At 39.7% G+C, this 20,177-nt stretch overlaps 1 protein-coding gene across 1 annotated transcript in view; it reads left to right on the top strand.

The window, feature by feature from the left end:
- tusc3 (tumor suppressor candidate 3) overlaps positions 1-20,177 on the top strand; it is a 390,927-nt gene that overhangs the window by 209,741 nt on the left and 161,009 nt on the right. Inside the window, exon 7 of the mRNA XM_055635574.1 lies at positions 16,518-16,581. Within this exon, the coding sequence (XP_055491549.1) occupies positions 16,518-16,581 (64 nt within the window). The remainder of the gene's footprint in view (positions 1-16,517; positions 16,582-20,177) is intronic.

The following is a 20,177-nucleotide window of genomic DNA, read 5'->3' as shown; positions in this document are numbered from 1 at the left end:
ATTGTAAAAGGCCACAAGGCTGTCGTCCGTGCTTCATTGCACAGCAAGTATTTTAATGCTGTCCATGCATGGCACCCCGGCCCTGAAGCCACTGTCCTACGAGCAAAAAAACATGTTTTACTGGCCAGGTATGGCTGATTACATTCTTGAGAATGTGGCGTCCTGTGCAGTGTGTAATAACTTGTCACCTCAACAACAAAAGCAACCACTTCTCTCACACCCGGCTCCTGCCCTACAGTGGCAACTGACATAATTGAGTGGCATGGCAAGCAGTACCAGGTACTTGTCGATTCGTATTCCGCTGGTTTAACATTGATTTTCTTAGCAGCCCCACTTCTCACGGGGCAGTTCTAAAATTTGCTCGCCATTTTGCACACCATGGAGCTCCTTGCATACTGCTATCTGATAATGGCAGTCAATTTACCAGCCAGCACTTTAAAGAGTTTGCTGCACGCTGGGGTTTTCGTTACATCACCAGCAGCCCTGAATATCCACAGTCGAATGGACTGGTTGAACGGGCTGTCAAGAATACCAAACAGCTCATGGAACGATTCCACAGAGCCAATTCCGACGTATACCTGGACCTGCTCAACCTGCGCAACATCTCCCGCGATCCCATCTTTGGTTCACCTGCTCAACGTTTATTGTCAAGGCAGAGCCGTGTCACGGTGCCTGTGGCAGATCAGGCATTAATGCTGCAGGTGGTCCCACCATCGGATGCCCAGTGCAAAACATTCAAAAACTGGGGGTGGGCAAAACCAGCAGGCCGCTGCCACCATTAACTGAGTGGCAGGTGGTTCGTTTGCAAACTGACGAAGGTCATGACCGCATCGGTGTAATTTCTGGAACTGCCTCTGAGCCACGCTCACATTTGGTCAGTGCTGATGGCGGCACATACAGATGTAACAGACAACAAATCCTGCCTGTGAATGAGCCAGCTCCACCTCCGTATTATCCTGACTGTACAAGTGTACTTCCGTCCATGTCCTGCGGCATCGGTCCGCCTGTACCAGCACAACAACCCACTTCTGAAACGGCTACTCTACCAATGGTGACGCCTCCTCCATCTGTGCCAAAGTCCCCTGTTTCATTACCATGAATGCTGTTTCAATCTCTGCCACTAGTCATACCACCAACTCTGTCCCCAGTGGCAAAAAACGGAGATGGTTTATATCGCACATGTGCTGGTCGTGTTTGCAAGCCCACCGTGAAGTACCTGGGCTATGTTTGACTTCCCTCCAGTTTATTATCAATTGCTATGCATGCCTTATTTAGTCAATGGTTTTGTACTGACATTTAATTCTTTAAGAGGGAGGATGTAGATCAGTGTCACTCATGTTATGAGTCATACTGTGGTTCCACCCACTGGTTTAATAGAAAGCCTTCTTTCCCTTTCTTCCCCAGTCTTGAGTTGTGTGTTAAGATGAAGTTACCTATGCTGTATTGCTAATAAAAGTATTTGGATATCAATCACTGTACGTGAGTTAAGTCATTCCAACAATGGACAAGTGAGATTTTGGGGTGGGATCCTTCTTCAGACTCTGAAGGAGGATCCCAATCCGAAATCTCACCTGTTCATGTTCTCTGAAGATGCTGCCTAACCCGTTGAGTTACTTCAGAACTTTATGTCCTTTTTTGTAAACCAGCATTTGCAGGTCCTTGTTTCACATCTGCACACAATACTCCAAATGTGGCCTATGCAAACTTTTATACAGTTGCAACATGACTTCCCAAATTTTACACTCAATGCTCCAACCAATAAAAGCAAATATAACATATGCTTTCTTTAGGTTTACGTTTATTATTGTCGGATGTACCGAGGTACTGTGAAAAATGTTGTTTTGCATGCTCTCCAGACAGGTCATACATAGAGGCAATCATTTCATACTCAAGTGCAATAGATAGAACAATGGAGAAGATGCAGAGTGCAGAATATAATTCACAGCATTGTAGTGCAATATCATAGTACATCAGTTTCTAAGACAAAGTCTAATCTCTTCATTGGGTTAAAGATGCATTGAACAGTGCCCAAACTTATGCAAGAACCACTCTGATAATGGAGGCAAAGAGGCCATTCCTGAGTAGGGTGGTGCATGCTTTCAGGGTTCTATACCTTCTGCCGGATGGGAGCATGGAGAAGAAGGAATGTCAGTGGTGGGACGTTTTTGGATTATGTTGTCTGCTTTTCTGAGGCGGCATGAAGTTTAGGTTGATGGGAGTCTGGCCTGTGATGGACTGGGCGACATCTACAACTCAATAATTTAAGCTTTCTTCGGTGCATCTGTTGACATTTGTGAGAGTCACTGGAGACATCCAATACATACCAAATCTCCTCAGTCTCCTAAGGAAGCAGAGGTGCCTTCTTGTCTGTTGTATCAATGTGGTTGGTCCAAGACAGATCATTGGTAATATTAATGCCAATGAACTTGAAGCTCTCAACCATTTCCATATTCACACCATTGATGCAGATTGGGGCATGCACTCCACCATGTTTCTTGGTCAATAAGTAGCTCCTTCGTCTTGCTGGCATTGAGGAAGATGTTATTGTTATTACCCTTTCTACTTTTATTGCCACTTTCAGGAAGCCATGGACATCCACCCCAAGATCCTATGAATGCCCCACAAGGTCCTGCCATTATGTACACTTTCCTCAAACATTTGAGTTCCCTCATACATTTGTGTTGAAGTAAATCTCATTTGTCCAGATTAGTTTACATGTGCCATTTCTCTACTCATATTTCTCTCATATTTCTACTCACATCTACTCACGTCGCAGCGGCCTCTGCAGTCCGTCTGTCGGTTTTTTATTCATAGTCTCGTTTGTATGTAGTTTTGTTTTTTTTTTAAACTGGGTATGTGTGTGGGGGGTGGGGGGTGGGGAAACTTTTTAAAATCTTTCCCCTGCACGGAGAACCTGACCTTTTCTCTGTTGGGTCTCCGTTGTCGTTGGGGCCGAGCACCGTGGAGCGGCATCCAACCGGAACGACCTGGGGCTCCAGTCGCGGAGCTTGCGGACTTACTTACCATCGTGGAGCTGGCCGAGTTTGGAGCAGGAGGAGCTGTGGTGGCGCGCTGCTGCGGCCCGACCCAGGAGATTCGGAGGCTCCAACCGCCGGCCCGGTGGACGGTGACACCGGGAGCCCGCTGGTCTCTGCTGGGAGACCGCTTTTCGGGGCTTCCGCAATGGCGACTCCTCCCGCCCGAGTCGCGGGGTTGAGGATGACCTGGAGCGGGGCCTTACATCGCCCGGCGTGGCTTTAAATGGCCGCGGGACTTGTTAGCGCACGCCGAGGGCTCCAACACCAAGACCCGGAGCGCGGCCTTGCATCACCCGGCGCGGCTTTATAATTGCCGCGGGACTTATTTACCATCGCCCGCCGGGGACTTTGACTCTGACATCGGGAGGAGAATGAGGAGTTCAGGGGAGAGATAAGACTTTGCCTTCCATCACAGTGAGGAGGAGATTCACTGTGATGGATGTTCGTGTAAATTGTGTTGTGTCTTGGTTCTTCTACTTGTTTGTATGACTGCAGAAACCACATTTTGTTTGAACCTCTGGGTTCAAATGACAACAAATAAATTACATTGTATTGTATATTGTATTGTATTTCCAACTGATCTGTATCCTGCTGTGTCCTTTGGCAACCTTTTTCACCATCCACATCTTTTGGTCAAGCTGACGATGAGGAACCTTTTTGAATGCTTTACTAAAGTCCATGTTTACCACATCCACTGCTCTGCCCTTATCAGTAATCTTCATCCCATCCTCCAGGTTTGTATGGTACGACTTCACCCAGGCCAAGCCATGCTGACTATCCCTAATACCCATGCTTTTCCACATGTGTGTTAATCCTATTCCTAAGAAATTTTCTCCAATATTGTCCCTTCTTGTATTAAAAGATCACAGGTGTCGCATCTGAGTCATTAATTGTATCAGATGGTGCAAGGAAAACTGCCAGGCAACATTTCTAGACAGAACAAGACCTGCCAGCTGCTGTCAAGATCAAAAAAGAAGCACCTCTCTGAGGGGTACACATTGCAAACACTGCATTCTCTTTGGAGCTGATTGTAATAAAACACTCTATTTTATCTCTCTCGCCACAATCGACTGGTAAATTAATGGCTTGATGATTTTCCTCAGAGACATCGTTTGAAGTCTGATGCTGACTGAGCAGTAATGTCTGCTGGAAGTAATGAACTTTGTTTTCTTGCCGTAACTCAGCATTCCTTCATGTACATATACTGACAGAAATAAAATTTACAATAATGAAATGTCAAACACTTTTCCTTGGGCTCATTTAGAAAAGATTAGAATACATCTCCGTTATTAATATTCCCTAATGTTCAGGAGAACATGGGTCATTAAAATAAGTCTTCATCAAGCGATAAGACAAAAAAAACCCTCAAACTATCATTTACATATTATTTATTTTAAATATGAGGCAAAATATAAGAGAAATATCAAAAGTTTTTTTATCAAGGTGAGGTGATAATAATCCAACTAATACTTTTGTAAAACAATTGGCAAGACTATAATTGCTTTTACAGCCTGATTACAGATTTATATTTAAGGGAGATCGTGTAGCATAATACTTTTTAGGATTATTTTTGGAGAGTTGAGAATTGTGGATGAAGCCCAGTCCAGGGCTTAATAGACAATAGGTGCAGGAGTAGGCCATTCGGCCCTTCAAGCCAGCACCGCCATTCACTGTGATCATGGCTAATCATTCACAATCAGTATCCCGTTCCTGCCTTCTTCCCATATCCCTTGACTCCACTATCTTTAAGAGTTCTATCTAACTATCTCTTGAAAGCATCCAGAGAATTGGCCTCCACTGCCTTCTGAGGCTGAGAATTCCACAGATTCACAACTGTATGGGTGAAAATGTTTTCCTCAACTCCGTTCTAAATGGCCTACTCCTTATTCTTAAACTGTGGTCCCTGGTTCTGGACTCCCCCAACATGGGGAACATGTTTTGGATACCCATACCACTAGATTCAGAAGCAGCTTATTCTCTGCTGTTATCAAACTACTGAATGATCCTCCCATAAACTAGGGTATAGTACAATCTTCCAATCTACCTCATTGCAAACCTGACACTTTTTTAATCGGCACTTACTCTAACAGTAACGCTATAATTTTGTTAGACTATATACTGCACTCTGTAATTTTCTCGTGGCACGACCTGTTGTACTTTTGTATGGGTTGATTGTACTCATCTATAGTATGATTTGACTGGATACGAGGCAAACAAGGCTTTTCATTGATTCACGGTACATGTGGCAATAATATACCAATAACATTACCAGAATATGGCAACAGGGAGGAAATAATTAGGGCTTAATGAGGTATTTAGAAATTGTTCGGGATATTTCATTGTTTTAACGGGTTGTGCTTACAGTTTTAATGGGTATACTTATGATTTGCCTTGGGATTCTCCTTAATCCTACCTGTCAAGGGCATTGCATGGCCCCTCAAGGCTCATTATTTCACTCCTACTGTAAATGATTTCCTGCTTTCTTGATATTCCTCAGAGGACATGTCTGATTTCAGCATCCCAATGCTTGTACAGACTTATTTGTCTAAATGTACAGCATCTCTTGTCATCTAAGACTCCCAAACTTTCTAGTTCTTATCTTTCACCTTTGCAAGAACATACTGGTTTTGAACTGGCGTTTAAAAGATTGCCACATAAGATTGTGAATGATGTGGATTTACCTTCAAACAGCCACTCCAATATTCAAACGCGAGTTAGAGTTAGATCTAGCTCTTAGGGCTAAAGGAATCAAGGGATATGGGGAAAAAGCCGGAACGGGGTACTGATTTTAGATAATCAGCCATGATTATATTGAATGGCGGTGCTGGCTCAAAGGGTCGAATGGCCTACTCCTGCATCTATTTTTCTATGTTTCTGTGTTTCAATCTACCCTCTCTACTTTGTGCCTTCTACTGCAGTATTACAGTATATTGATTAGATTTAGGTTTATTATTGTCACCTATACCGAGGTGCAGTGAAAAGCTTTGTTTTCCATTTCAGATATACCAAACATAAATAAAATTGAGTCAAACTCAAGTACAATAAATAAAAGCAAAGGGGGAGATACAGAGTGCAGAATATTATTCTCAGCATTGTAGCACATCAGTTCCACAAATAAAGACCAATGTTCTCAATGGGGTAGAGTTGAAATGGGCAGTATCCTAAGTTATGGAAGGATCATTCAGAAGCCTGATAACAGAGGGGAAGAAGCTGCTCCTGAGTTTGGTGATGCGTGCTTTCAAGCTTCTTTATCTTTTGCTGGATGGGAGCAGAGAGAGTGAATGACCAGGTTGGGACATATCTTTGATTATTTCATAAATAGCTTTCCCCCAATTTAGCATAATTTCACCCAAGGACCACTTATCCTTAACTATCATTGGTTGATCATCAAGTTTAGTGCTGTCAGTTGTGCAGTCTTCATTGGTGAGAGCCCGTGTGTGACAGGCAAGACCAGCTTGGAGGCACAACATTTAGCAACAGTGGGAGCAGGGAAACATACTGTGGCACGCACAGATGCTGGGGATGTTCTCTGGCCCATTGGCTGCCTTCATAGTTGATATTTTGGTCAAAGCACACAACCTATTCTGTCCTGGGCAGAAGACTCCAGCATTTCTGCGGCAATGCCAGTGTTTGAAGCTGCCATTGATATCGCTTTTGTGTATGTTCATGGCTCCAGTGATCCCGTGCAAGAACTCCATAAGGGAATGTTTATACGGAATATGTGGTTTGTCCAGTACACTGTGCGCTCAAGAACGTGCCATTGTTGCTGACCAGGTCAACTCTGTCCAGAATGTCCAAGTTTGTCCTCCTGTCCTGCCCTTGAGGGACAGAATAGATCTCATTCAGAAACTTTTGAGCTGTTTAAAGATGTATTTCCTGTAAAGTGTACAAATCTCACAGCCATACAAAAGGCATGTGATTATAACTGATTTGTATTGTTTGATCTTGGTTGACACATTGATGTTTCTCTAGTTCATCACACAAGAGAGAAGGCAACCAAGCAATTAACTGGCCTTCCATTTCGAGAGATCCATCAGAAGAGATGATGATTCCTAGGTACTTAAAGCCGATTGTCTGTCTTCAGCTCAGTGTCATCAATGTTTAGGCTGAAGGATATGCCATTGGAGCAGGTTGATGTTGGAGCTGAACATTGAATCTGCCCTTCCCTCAACCAAGTTTTGGTAATACCTAGGGTATTTTACTTTCCATGCACTAATCCAGTTCTATGTTCATCTGTCTTACCAATAAACTATATCCATTAAAATTATCCTGGCCCTGCTTGTTTTTTGCCACAAGACTTACTTGACTTAACCTCCACATTCTCCTCAATAGCATCACCTGCTGACCTACTGCTCTAATTGGAAATCCATGCCCCATTAGGGTTTAAACCCCCCCAAGTAGCTTCAGCAAACCTCTCTGCAAGGATACCTTCCAGTTTAGGTCTTTCTTATATAGGTCCCACTTGCCCTTGAAGAGATCAGCATGATCCAGGTATCTGAGGCACTCTCTCCAACACCAGTTCTTTAGCTGCAAATTCAATTATATTATCTGTCTATTTCTGTTCTCACTAACTTGTGGCAGAGGGAATAATTCCTGCTTCTTAATTTTCTACTTAACTCTCTAAATTCTCCATCTCTGTCCGTGTCTGTTTTGCTAGTACCAATATGGATCGTGACCTCTGGCTGCTAATTGAATAAATACCGGTTGACTTTTAACAACAACAATAACACAGATGTAATACTGAGTCTTTATAAGGCACTGGTCAGACCGCATTTGCAGTACTGTGCTCAGTTTTGGGGCCTATATCTGACGAAGGATATGCTGGCATTGGAGAGGGTCTAGAGGGGTTTACCAGAATGATCGTGGGTATGATTCGGTTAACAAATGATGAGCGTTTGACGGCACTGGGTTTGTACTCGCTGTAGTTTAAAAGGATGAGGGGGAGCCTCATTGAAACTTAAGGAATAGTGAAAGGCCTGGATAGAGTGAATGTGGAGAGGATGTTTCCACTAGTGGGTGACCCCGTGACCAGAGGCCATAGCTTCAGAATAAAAGGAGGTACCTTTAGAAAGGAGATGAGGAGGAGTTTATTTGATCAGAGGGTAGTGAATCTGTGGAATTCATTGCCACAGATGGCTGTGGAGGCCATGTCAATGGACATTTTTATGGCAGAGACTGCTGGATTCCTGATTAGTAAGAGTGTAAAGGTTTATGGGGAGAAGGCATGAGAATGGGGTTGAGAGGGAAAGATAAATCAGCCACGATTGAATGGCGAGTACACTTAATATGCCAAATCGACTAATTCTGCTCCTTTAACTAATGAACATAAACATTACCTGTAGCAATGCTTCATTGTTATTGGCCAGTTGTTCTTTAGCAAGAGATCCGATATGATACGTTCATATTTTGGAAAGACAATCTTGCCATTTTGTTGACTATCATTTATAAACTCCACTCAAAAGGAATTGTAAACTATGTAAATAATGAAATTTTATAATGTTATGTTGATGCATTGGTTTGGTTTTCAACATATTCGATGTTTACGTGATAGATTCTTGCAGCTCATGCATTTGTCAATAAAATAAAATTCACAATTACTTTTAATTGATTTGTTTTGAGTTTTGTTACTATGCCATGTTTAAATGTCTCTATTGGGTTTCTGCCCCAAGAACAGCATTGAAATAGCTGTAATCATATGGACTGATGTTGACCATGGCCACCTGCATTGACTTTGGTGCAGCTTTTTTTTGTGCAATAAATAAATCCCTCTGACCATTTAAGTGATGAGAGTAAAAGATGGTTTGGGGACATTTCTGAATGGCGCTGAATATTGTTTCTAACCAACCTCTCTGACTTATCACAGGAATGTATTCTGCAATTCCTAGGCTAAACTTATTAACAAATCCCTTTGTGAATTAAAAACCTTCCAACCACTTTCTTCCTTGAGCATTTGATTCACTCTCATCTTCTGAGCAGTCTGTGAACCGAATCACAACATTTTTTGCCCTAAGAATCTTGAAAGCTTTGATAAGGTTTTGCAGAGACTTTTTTCCTTTCAGAGTAAACAAGCTACATGTCTCCAGTGCTTGATGGCTGATTCCCAATCAGTTCAGGTGATTTGATCTGTATACTCTCAAAGTCAGAATTGTACAGCGTACTCTCGGTTGACCACAGTTATACTGTATTGTCTAAGCAATAAAAACTAACTTTCTTCCTCTTTTACTGCAATTGATTTGACAATATCGATTCATCTATTCACTGCATGATGAGATTTTTCTTCTCTGAAATGTACTCCCTCTGGCTTCCTACTTTGCAACTCTTCAAAACTCTCACGCTTTCTGCTCTTATCTCTGACCTTTAGTACAACACTCCCACCTTGCCCACGTCCACTATCCCACCTCCATGTCCATGCTTTGTCCTCCCTCTCCTTTTTCCAATCAGTTGGAAGAAGGGTCTCGACCCAAAATGTCACCTACCCATGTTCTCCAGAGCTGCTGCCTGACCTGCTGAGTTACTCTAGCGCTTTATGTTCTTTTGTGTATTAACCAGCATGTGCAGTCCTTTATTTCTACACAATGCAGTAAATAACATCTGGGTAGTTTCCATCATCACCCAGGAGCCTGCTGAATTTCCCTAGGTACTTATCGAGCTTCAAGGAAATTAGATGGAAATGGGCCATTTGGCAAATCTACGTTAGTATTTACTGGTGCTAACCACGCTCGAACGGTTCTGTGCCATTTAATGCCATTGTTGAATTTGAATCCAGAGATAAGGAGAAAACTAACATTTTCTGCAAAACATAAATTGAGAAATGAAATGTAATGAGTGAACTTCCTGCTCGTGCACTGTGACATCAGCAGGAAATAAATTAAAAGCTCTGAAAGATGGAGGTGTGCTCACAATGCTGTTATTATATCATTCAACAAAGGTTTTATCGGATTAGAGCAAGGAAACCCTGGAATTTTATTCTCTTAAATATTCTTTGAAACCAGTATTTAAACCGGTGTTTGGAAAACAAAATGCCCTCGTGCAAGCTGACATTTAAACTGCAGAATGAAAATGTGCAGAGAAGATGCATTCTGATAAATGTTGTACAACAGAGAAAAGAATAATGCCCTTTTCAATAAAACATATTAAACTACCAATCGGATAGAGCAGTCATTAAAAATCACAGCAATTCAGAGCTGAACATTTTTTGATAACTGCCGGGATCTCCAAGGAAAATACCTTTTTTGTTTGTTTTGGTAATTTTCAAGAAAACCCTCATAATGCTGATAAATAAGGCAATCTCCCAGTAGACTGGGGTTTAGAGCACAGGAACATCATAACTGAAACTGGCTGGTCAGCTGTCTGAATACTTCGCCTTTTTAATTACTGTTAAGACATATACCTGTAACGTGTTTAATTATTAATTTTCAATGAAAACTTCAAGATGGAAGCAATTAGTTACGGTGAAGGAAGGTAAAATGCATTATTAATTTTGTGTGAAAGGATTAATTTGTCAAGGTGTTTATCTCGAGTGAAATAAATTCACGATGTACATGTTATCTGTTTCATGTTTACGATATCTGTCCTATTGTTTGTACAAAATCAGTTTATACCAATTGCGAAGATAGACATAAACAACTGGAATAACTCGGCGGGCCAGGCAGCAGCTCCAGAGAGAAGGAATGGGTGACGTGCCGGGTAGCGACCCTTCTTCAGACTGAAAAAGGGTATCGACACAAAACTTCAGCTATTCCTTTTCTCCAGAGATGCTCCCTGGCCCGGTGAGTTACTCCAACATTTTGTGTCTATCTTCTGTTTAAACCAGCACCTGCAGATGCTGGTTTACACCAAAGATAAACACAAAATGTTGGAGTAACTCAGCGGGGCAGGCAACATTTCTGGGTAGAAGGAATGGTGTCTGCCTCTCCCCTGACTCTCAGTCGGAAGAAAGGTCTCGACCCAAAATGTTACCCATTCCTTCTATCCGGAGATGCTGCCTGTCCTGCTGAGTTACTGCGGCATTTTGTGTCTATCTGCAGTTCCTTCCTACACATTATATAAATTGATTGTGTACATAAGTTATATATATATTAATTAGTTAAACACAGCATGTGGTACCAAACGCTCTAGCAATTGCACTATTTTGCTTACATTCATTTATTTTTTAATTAAATTAGAACAGTCATCTACTAGATTACTTGCATTAAACTATAAATATAACATAACTATTTTCCAATTTTAAAATTATAATTTGTTTATATCAAAATGAATGCATGCGAAGATTGCAAATAGAAATTTCCATCCTGAAATGCTGCTGCTGAAGCTGGCAATTAATTGCAATCTATAAAAGTTGGGTTTTGTTTTACCATTGAAACAATTGTGATATTGTGGCAGCACTGAACATTTGGTGACTGCAACATTTAGACAATTATAAATGTTTAACAAATCTCTACTCTTCAAGAAGCACATTTATTCAGAATTCTCTGCCCCTTGGTGATGCAGAATTTTATGATGTCACAGAAGGTATCAAGACTGCTGCCAAAACATATTTTGTTATAAAACCTGCAACTTCACAAAGACAATGAATCATAATAAATTAAAACATATCCTTGTAATAGTTTCCCCTTGCTGCATTATACATTCATGGTGTATTACTTTGAAATTATATGCAATCGATTTACTCTTGCCCTTAACATTTAACAAAAAAAACTACAATCTCTTTGACCTTACATATGTTACATGTAACAAAACTATTCATAAATGCAGTGTACAGTTTTTCCTCATTGCTATTCTCTTTGGTAATAGCATAAAGAAAACAGAAAATAAATAAAAAGCTCAGAAATTGAAAAATAATAATTTATGGTGGCATTTAAAGACTGGGTTCCAGAAAGAATTGATCAATCCTTGGCCATCCACTACTTCTTAGCTGTAGGTGTTGCTGGCTGATATCCAAAAATGCATCAAACTCCATATGGATGCAACACACAACAATTCCCCACCTGCTTTCCGGACCTATACATTGTTTCTGATTGTACCCATTTTTTGTAAACATAGAACACAGAAAAATAGGTGCAGTAGGCCATTCGGCCCTTCGAGCCAGCATCACCATTCAATATGATCATGGCTGATCATCTAAAATCAATACCCCGTTCCTACTTTTTCCCTATATCCCTTGATTCTGTTAGCCATAAGAGCTAAATCTAACTCTCTCTTCGTGGACAATATGGTGATCAGAAATTCTTCCTTGGTGATCAGAAATTTCCTCCAATTAGATTTGTTCCCGCCCATGACCACTAATTCTGTTCATTTCACTGATCAATATTTGAGGCTTAACTATTCTGCTCACAAACCTGGTATTCATTTGAATCGCAGACCCGGGTCTCGACCCGAAACGTCACCCATTCCTTCTCTCCAGAGATGCTGCCTGTCCGGCTGAGTTACTCCAGCGTTTTGGTCTATCTTTGGTTTAAACCAGCATCTGCAGTTCCTTCCTACACAAGCATCTGCCTAGGACTTTTGTCACTTCTCCGAATGCCTTCTGTTAGATTTAATTGGAATTTGTTTCCCAGAAGCAATTTGGAAACTTTGCTGCATTTTAAGGGGGATACAAATATACTGTTGTCTTATTTTAAGAATGACCACTATGATAGAAGTTTGAAAACAAATGTGAAATTTATATTTGAATAACTGTCACTGACTGGGCCTCAAAAATTAGCCTAAGTTGTACAAAGAGAGCTTGTGAAGAATTTAATGATGAGGAATGTAAGCCCAAAATAAAAGTGCACCGTGAAGATTTTGAAGTAGGCAAACACAGGGATGACAGGAGTTTGACATTTGTGCAGACAACCTCAAGTGTGCAGAGCTACTTTAGTTTTTTTTTAAGGTTAGAGATACAGCGCAGAAACAGAACCTTATTTTGAACATGAACTTTGTGGAACTTGTGGGGGAGATAGAAACAAAAAAATCACAAGAGTGTGCATTATATTGGGCAATGAGTTCTTGAAATATGTGCAAATATCGACACAATATAAATAAAACTAGGAAAACAAGAAAAAGCATAACTGATAAATACAGGAAAGTCAGAAATGATAAGTAAATGAAGGAAAGACCTGATCAGAAGTCCAATATGAGGGGAGGTACTTCCTTTAAATTAATAAAACAAAAATTCATGTTTGAGAGCATTTAAATGCTGCACTTTAAGCAGCAATAACAGTAGATATAAATGTACAATTTAAGTAAATTCACAAATCTTCCCCTCTCTTGTAACTCGCACTATGGCAGAGGAAAATACCATGTATAATAGTTTTTGAATTGGATTGTCAGCACATTTCAGTCACAATGAGCACCCATGTGTACACTTTTAGCACTTCCATAGAATCATTCATGGACATCAGCACTTTGGGAGATTAATGACAGGGTCAATTGAGCAGGAGGAACATCGCGCTTTCTGCTGCTCTGCTGGTCAGAAGAAAATCCACATTGATATATTTACAGAACTGTAATTTGTTTCAATTTGGGACTGATGCTTCTCTTTGCCAATGCTTAAGAGCACAGCTTTAAAATTCACACCCATATAGTCTCTATGTCATGTCAGTAGATCTATTCAATTTATTTTTCTCACCTTGACCTAATAATAAGACCATAATTTTTTTGAAGAATTTCAATTTAAATTCACTTTCCATCTATAAACCACCTGTATATCTGTGGAGGGTAGCATCTGCAATTCCTTCTTAAACATGTATATCTGTGAATCTTGGTCATTCCGCTGGATAATCTGACATCAATGGAGTATGGCAATTATGCTTTTGTTGGGCAATCCATTTTCTGTTTTTGAATTTGTTGATGTATAACAATAATATTTTGTATGGTGACAAGATTTAAGGTGAGGGGGGAAAGATTTAATAGGAACCTGAGGGGTAACCTTTTCACACAAATGGTGGTGGGTGTATGGAATCAGCTGCCAGAGGAGGTAATTGAGGCAGGTACTATCACAGTTTAAGAAACATTTAGTCAGGTACATAGATAGGACAGGTTTAAAGGGGCATGGACCTAACGCAGGCAGATAGTATAGATGGGACATGTTGGCCGGTGTAGGCAAGTTGGGCCGATGGGCCTATTTCCATGCTATGACTCTATGACTATGACTCTATGATTCAGTCTCAGCCTTGATTTTAGCTAGCTGATCATATTGTAAAAGATCCTTTTTATCAAAGAAAACCTAATTTCTTTTGCAATTGCAAAATTGTTATTGAATTTTAAGTTAATGATTTGCCGTAAAATATTCAGCAGCAGAGTGACAAAGAATGAAAGTGAGTGGACATTAGAATGGGGTGTCTATTTATGTTAATCTTAAAGATTTTTTAAGCCAATTTCCAGTAAGGTTAATTAATTTGTCTGATCAGATTTTGTACAATCTCAAAGCAAATTTATTTTCAATTCAAGAATGTGTGCATATATTTTAGCTTCTCACCAGTATGCGTAAAATATGAAGTGAGAATCAAGTTTCATTTTTTGTCATGTGTTATCAGGATTGATGGAATTCCTGTGGGATCACAATGTATTAATATTAAATTATTGGTGCAGCGGTGGCCCTTGTTTCATGGCAGCAGGGTCTTGAGTACGTCCCATGTTACTGTGAAACTGATATGCAGGTACATTCAAAACAAGTTTCTTATAAAGGCTGTAAAAGTTGCAAACAAGTGCTTTGCAGATGGACATAGATGATATCCCATAAGTCTGCAAGACAGTCATGGTGTCATAATATTGTACAGCATTGAAAAAGGCCCTTTAACTACCACGAACATGCCAACAGTTTTGTTCATCTACACAAATCCCATTTTACTCCATTAGCTCAATATCCAATCCAAATGTTCCTTAAACATAGTTATTGTTTCTGATTGACCGCCATCCTCTGACATCATGTTCCAGGTATCAACAACTGAAGTGATTTCGGACTGCAAAAATTAGATATTATAAATTGTACATTTTCTGGTCAACAATCGTATTTGTGTTTTGCAATTTATTCAACAAAATAAATTGAGAGAATGATTTGCCCTGAGACCAGTGTACCTATTCATTCATTGCTGATGAGTGCAATCAAAAACCATCAGTAGTGAATCAAGAGAAACAATGAGATCCATGCTGTCATCAGAGTTATCTTGAAACACATCATAGAAGTGGTGAAATTACTCTGCTGTTTTTTATTATGATTGCTAAGGAGATGGGGGCATGGGGTTGCTGCCTGAAATATACCGAGTTTTCAAAATCATATGTGGCATTGTGTGCAATGCAATCATCTGAACAGTTGTGAGGATGTAACAAAGGATTTACAATTATAGCATGTCTTTCACTGCCCTAGTATGTTGTCCTTTTCTGTGAACAACGTTTTTTTGGGAAGTAATGACTACAGGATTGCAAGGTAGGGAACATAATAGTCACTTAGCAGGCAGATCAATAACAAAGAGCAATAATAATCTGTCCATGTTATATTGCTTGTGGGATAAATATTGACCGGTGATAAAACGAGGCTCAGATCTCTGGAATTAAATGCCCACAGATAAAAACAAAGCAGAGCAATGTTAAAACTTGTGAGAGAATGATGCAGAACACCTTAAGGGTGCTACTACATTCTGGAAACCCTTAAATATGAATTATTTTTTGTTTCCCAGGAAACTCCCACATATTGACATTCCAAAAGCTTATCACAGAATCTCTGTACTTAAGCAATATAACCATCTGACAGGTTGTAATCGGTATTGCCATGACCTTGAATTACATGATTGTGGTTCAGGCATTGTTTCTACTGTATGGAGTTACTTTGACAAAGTTATTCCTGCATCACATTTGTGCTATCGGGTATCCTCAACATTTTGAAGATCCTGTTTTAAATGGCAGTATATTGAATGAATTGTATTAATTTCTTCAGTTCTAAATTTGCCGGACGTTTGAAAATCTGGCTTAAAATCTGTCCAATTAGTTATTGTGCATGTTGAATAAAAGCAAGCATTTGTATGAGTGACTGTATCCCAGTTGTGTGCAGAAAGGGAAATGTAAGCTGGATGTTTCTCTCGTCAACCAAAAACTAAAACATTTTGCAGCACAGAAAATATTGCCATCAATGCTGCTTTGTGAGATTCCACAGAATGTGAATTTCATAAGGAATAATAGATTTTTTCTGTGAGCTACCAACTTAGGTACCACTCAACCTATCAGTCTAGACATGGAAGGGTCAGAATGGTTCAGACTTGTTTTTTTTTATTTCTGCCTAGTTTCCAAGAAAACGATCATAGCTTCTTTATTTTTGCTAATCCTGTGAAAATGTTGTTATTGGTGATATTTCTTATTCAATAAAGTAAATTTGTATGTTAGAATTACAAGAACCTATGCAACATGCATTATAAAGTATTTTAATTGTTTATTGATTATTATTTCTTATTTCTTATGGCATTAGATCTGTCTTTCCTTTTATAATTGTACTCATTCTTTCCACAGAGTTACATTCATGGGAGTAGCCAAGCTCAGTTTGTTGCAGAGTCGCACATCATTCTTCTCCTCAGTATCCTTTGAAATGTCTGACATGATGTTGCAAGATATTCTTGAAGCAAGTAAAAAAAAATACATTTGCACCTAGTAAGAAAGTAAGAGATGCGATTCTGAAATGAGTTCAAATATGAATTAAAATGTTATATAAGGTTTACAACAGCAAAGCATGCCCAGTCAGTGCATGCTTGCATCTGTGCAAGACTTGAACCTTGTTCAGTCTTCTCTCATCTAAATCGGTCATTGCCACGCTTTGATCTCGACACCCTCAGATTTTGTCAGCCCCCCTTAAATACGTCTGAACTATTTGCTTCAATCTCTCCCTGTGGTAGTAGGCTGACATTTTCACCATTGTTTGGGTAAAGAATTTCTTCTGAATGTTCTTATTTGTTACGGACGTATATTGATGGTTTATAGTTGTACACTTTACCATTCTGTAAACATTTGCTGTGAATAAATGGCAAATAAGTCTATCATGATTTTAAGGACAACTTGGATTCATTTTTTGAGAGAAGGAACCCAGTCTTCTCTCAAACCCAGCTGGCCAAAATTAATGGCAAAATCCTCCCGTTTTGCAATAGACAATAGGTACAGGAGTACCTGGCCCTTCGAGCCAGCACCGCCATTCAATGTGATCATGGCTGATCATCCCCAATCAGTACCCCGTTCTTGCCTTCTCCCCACATTCCCTGTCTCCGCTATTTCTAAGCCCTATCTTGCTCTCTCTTGAAAGTATCCAGAGAACTGGCCTCCACCACCCTCTGAGGCACCCGTTCCAGGTGTCCCAAGCCGCTGAGAGGACTCTCCCGACGCCGGACCAACATCATCCGGTGAGAACGGCCTGGAACATCGGGCCTCCGTAGAGGCAACTGTGGAGGCCTCAATAGGCCCGACTATGGGTGAACTGGGGTTGGGGACTGGACATTGTGCCTTCCCTCATAATGGTAACCATTGTGGGGGGATGTTTCTATGTTAAATGATTCTTAATTTGTTCCGTTTCCAAGATGGCTGCCGGTAGGGAGAGTGAACGCTGGCGCAATTAGCTGCCGCTGCTCTCTCTTTGAATTGTGGCTTTGAATTGTGTATTGTTGTTGACTTTATTATTATTCTAATTATTTTTCTTGTCGTTATTTCTTGTTTTGTTTCATTCTGCTTACATGTTTTTTATTCTCTTACTAAATTTTGTAAGATGTCCTTGAGACTCTTGAAAGGCACCCATAAATAAAATGTATTATTATTATTATTATTATAGAAATCCACAGACTCACAACTCTCTGTATGGAAAAGTTTTTCCTCATCTCCCTTCTAAATGGCCTCCCCCTTATTCTTAAACTGTGGCTCCTTGTTCTGGACTCCCCAACATCGGGAACATGTTTCATGCCTGTAGCGTGTCCAATCCCTTAATAATCTTATATATTTCAATAAGAAACCCTCTCATCCTTCTAAATTCCAGTGTATACAAGCCCAGTCGCTCCATTCTTTCAACATATGACAGTACCGCTATCCCGGGAATTAACCTCATGAACCTACGCTACACTCCCTCAATAGCAAGAATATTATATTTTATCTCTACACACAAGGATTCTAGTTTGCCTTATTTATTGCTATTCAATCTGTGTAATCAATGTAACAATGCTATTTAGATTGTTTTAATTACTTCACTCCTTCAGCTAACTCTCAATTGTCACTATTACCTTCTGCTCTCATGGCGCCCAATTTCTGTTGTAAAGTACTGAAACAGATTATCTTTCCCCAATGTCAACAAATCCCTTCACTTATCAAATTCCTGAGTTTGATATTCTCTGAAGTATTGATCCATGAAACTGGTTTATGTGCATTATCAAAACCCTTCAATATTTACACAAAACCCAAAGTTTTGCTTGTTGGAGAAGCAGTGTTCCCTGCAAATGGTCTCCATGCTAGTTATTCAATGAACCAATAAAATCACAAGATAGCTATGCAGAATCTCAATTGATATATTGCAAGCTTTTTGCTGTTCCAGCAATCTCAGAATTTATTAGTCATCAGTAGTGAATTATTGTTAGCATTTTATGTTGTTATTTTAAACATAACACTGCATGCTAGCTTTGTTTAATTCAGGCATTACATCCAGCACATTATTCAGGAAAGGTAAACTGCACGATTACAGCTCGGTTTTTACGAAATGCATGTTTTCAATTATTTCCCTCCCAGTGGGAGATTGCATTACTGAAATGTCATCGTATACATTTAGCTTTGTTTCTTTTTGGCTTTGTGTGAATTCAGATATCAATAGACTGTGATTTTTTTGAAAACATATTCATCTTTGAGTGGAATTATCAGAATCATTCAAGGAAACAATTCAACAAATTGACAAGTTTTGGTATTTGATGACATCTTTGGCACGATTTTAAAATCTGAAGAAACTCAAATTTTAAGAAACAAACATGCTACCTGGCTGACTATTTCCAGTATGTTTAGTTCTTATTTTTGCCCTAAGCTTCACTTGATTATAGTTTTCAGTTATTGACAGTGTAAGAGCCACTGTGTTGTACAGTACAGCATTTGCCCATTTTTACTCCTCCCATTTGGCTGCATTATCTGCATATCCTACTGTGCCTGTTCAACAGCCTGTATTAATGCCTTTTTAACACATTGATTATATCTGACTCCACTACCTCTTCTACACAGCATGTTCTAGATATTAATAACTGTGTGTATAAAAAAACTCTTTCCTCAATTGCTTTTAAAATTCTTTCCTCTCACCTTAAACCTATGCCTTCAAATCCAGGAAACAAATGTTAACTAGCTTACGTTTAATAATGTTTTATACTTAGCTAGGTTATGTTTTACTTGTAAACATCTGCTCCCGATCTACTTTTGCCAGGTGCTCTCCTACTGTATTGACATAATTTTTAATTTTGTTTTACATTAAAGTATTATTTTTTGGACAGTTTATATATTGGACTTTACTTGTCAAATATATTTTCTATCGTGGATTAAACAATTTAAGTCTTTTTTTCTCTTTGCTCATCAATTACTGTCTCCACTTGTCTCTTACTGTCATCAGGATCAATTGGCCTTCATTGTGCTTGGTTTCCAGCAGTTTGCTTTGGCCTACAAATTAATTCCTTTAGTTCCTTGCCGCCAGCTTTCATTAGAGAACTCGGTGCGAAGAAATGTGTGTTGAGGGTACAAATCTGTTTCCTAATGTTTGTTTCAGGTCCCTGCATGGGGTTGGTATCACACAGTGTGCCTGCACTAGCTTTAATCATTGTTGCCAGGTCTGTCTTCATAAGTACATTCTTTAATTCTTGTAATTCTTTTAAACCAGTGTTTTACTTTATCATTGCATGCATTATAGATAATAGACAATAGGTGCAGGAGTAGGCCATTTGATATGATCATGGCTGATCATCCCTAATCAGTACCCCGTTCCTGCCTTCTTCCATCTCCCCTGACTCCGCTATATTTAACAGCCTTTTCTGTAATAACTAACATGGAGGTGGCAAATAATGGCTCTAAATGTGTTGCGTAGATTTATAAACATTTAATTGCAATTGTGCTGAAGCATGAGAAGAATTATTAGCAGGCAGGTTTAACATCATCCAGCTGAAACTCATTGAAAATAAT

Source organism: Leucoraja erinacea, chromosome 1 (assembly GCF_028641065.1).
Source record: "Leucoraja erinacea ecotype New England chromosome 1, Leri_hhj_1, whole genome shotgun sequence".
In the NCBI taxonomy this organism is placed as follows: Eukaryota; Metazoa; Chordata; class Chondrichthyes; order Rajiformes; family Rajidae; genus Leucoraja; species Leucoraja erinaceus.
This window is presented reverse-complemented; position numbering and strand designations above follow the sequence as displayed.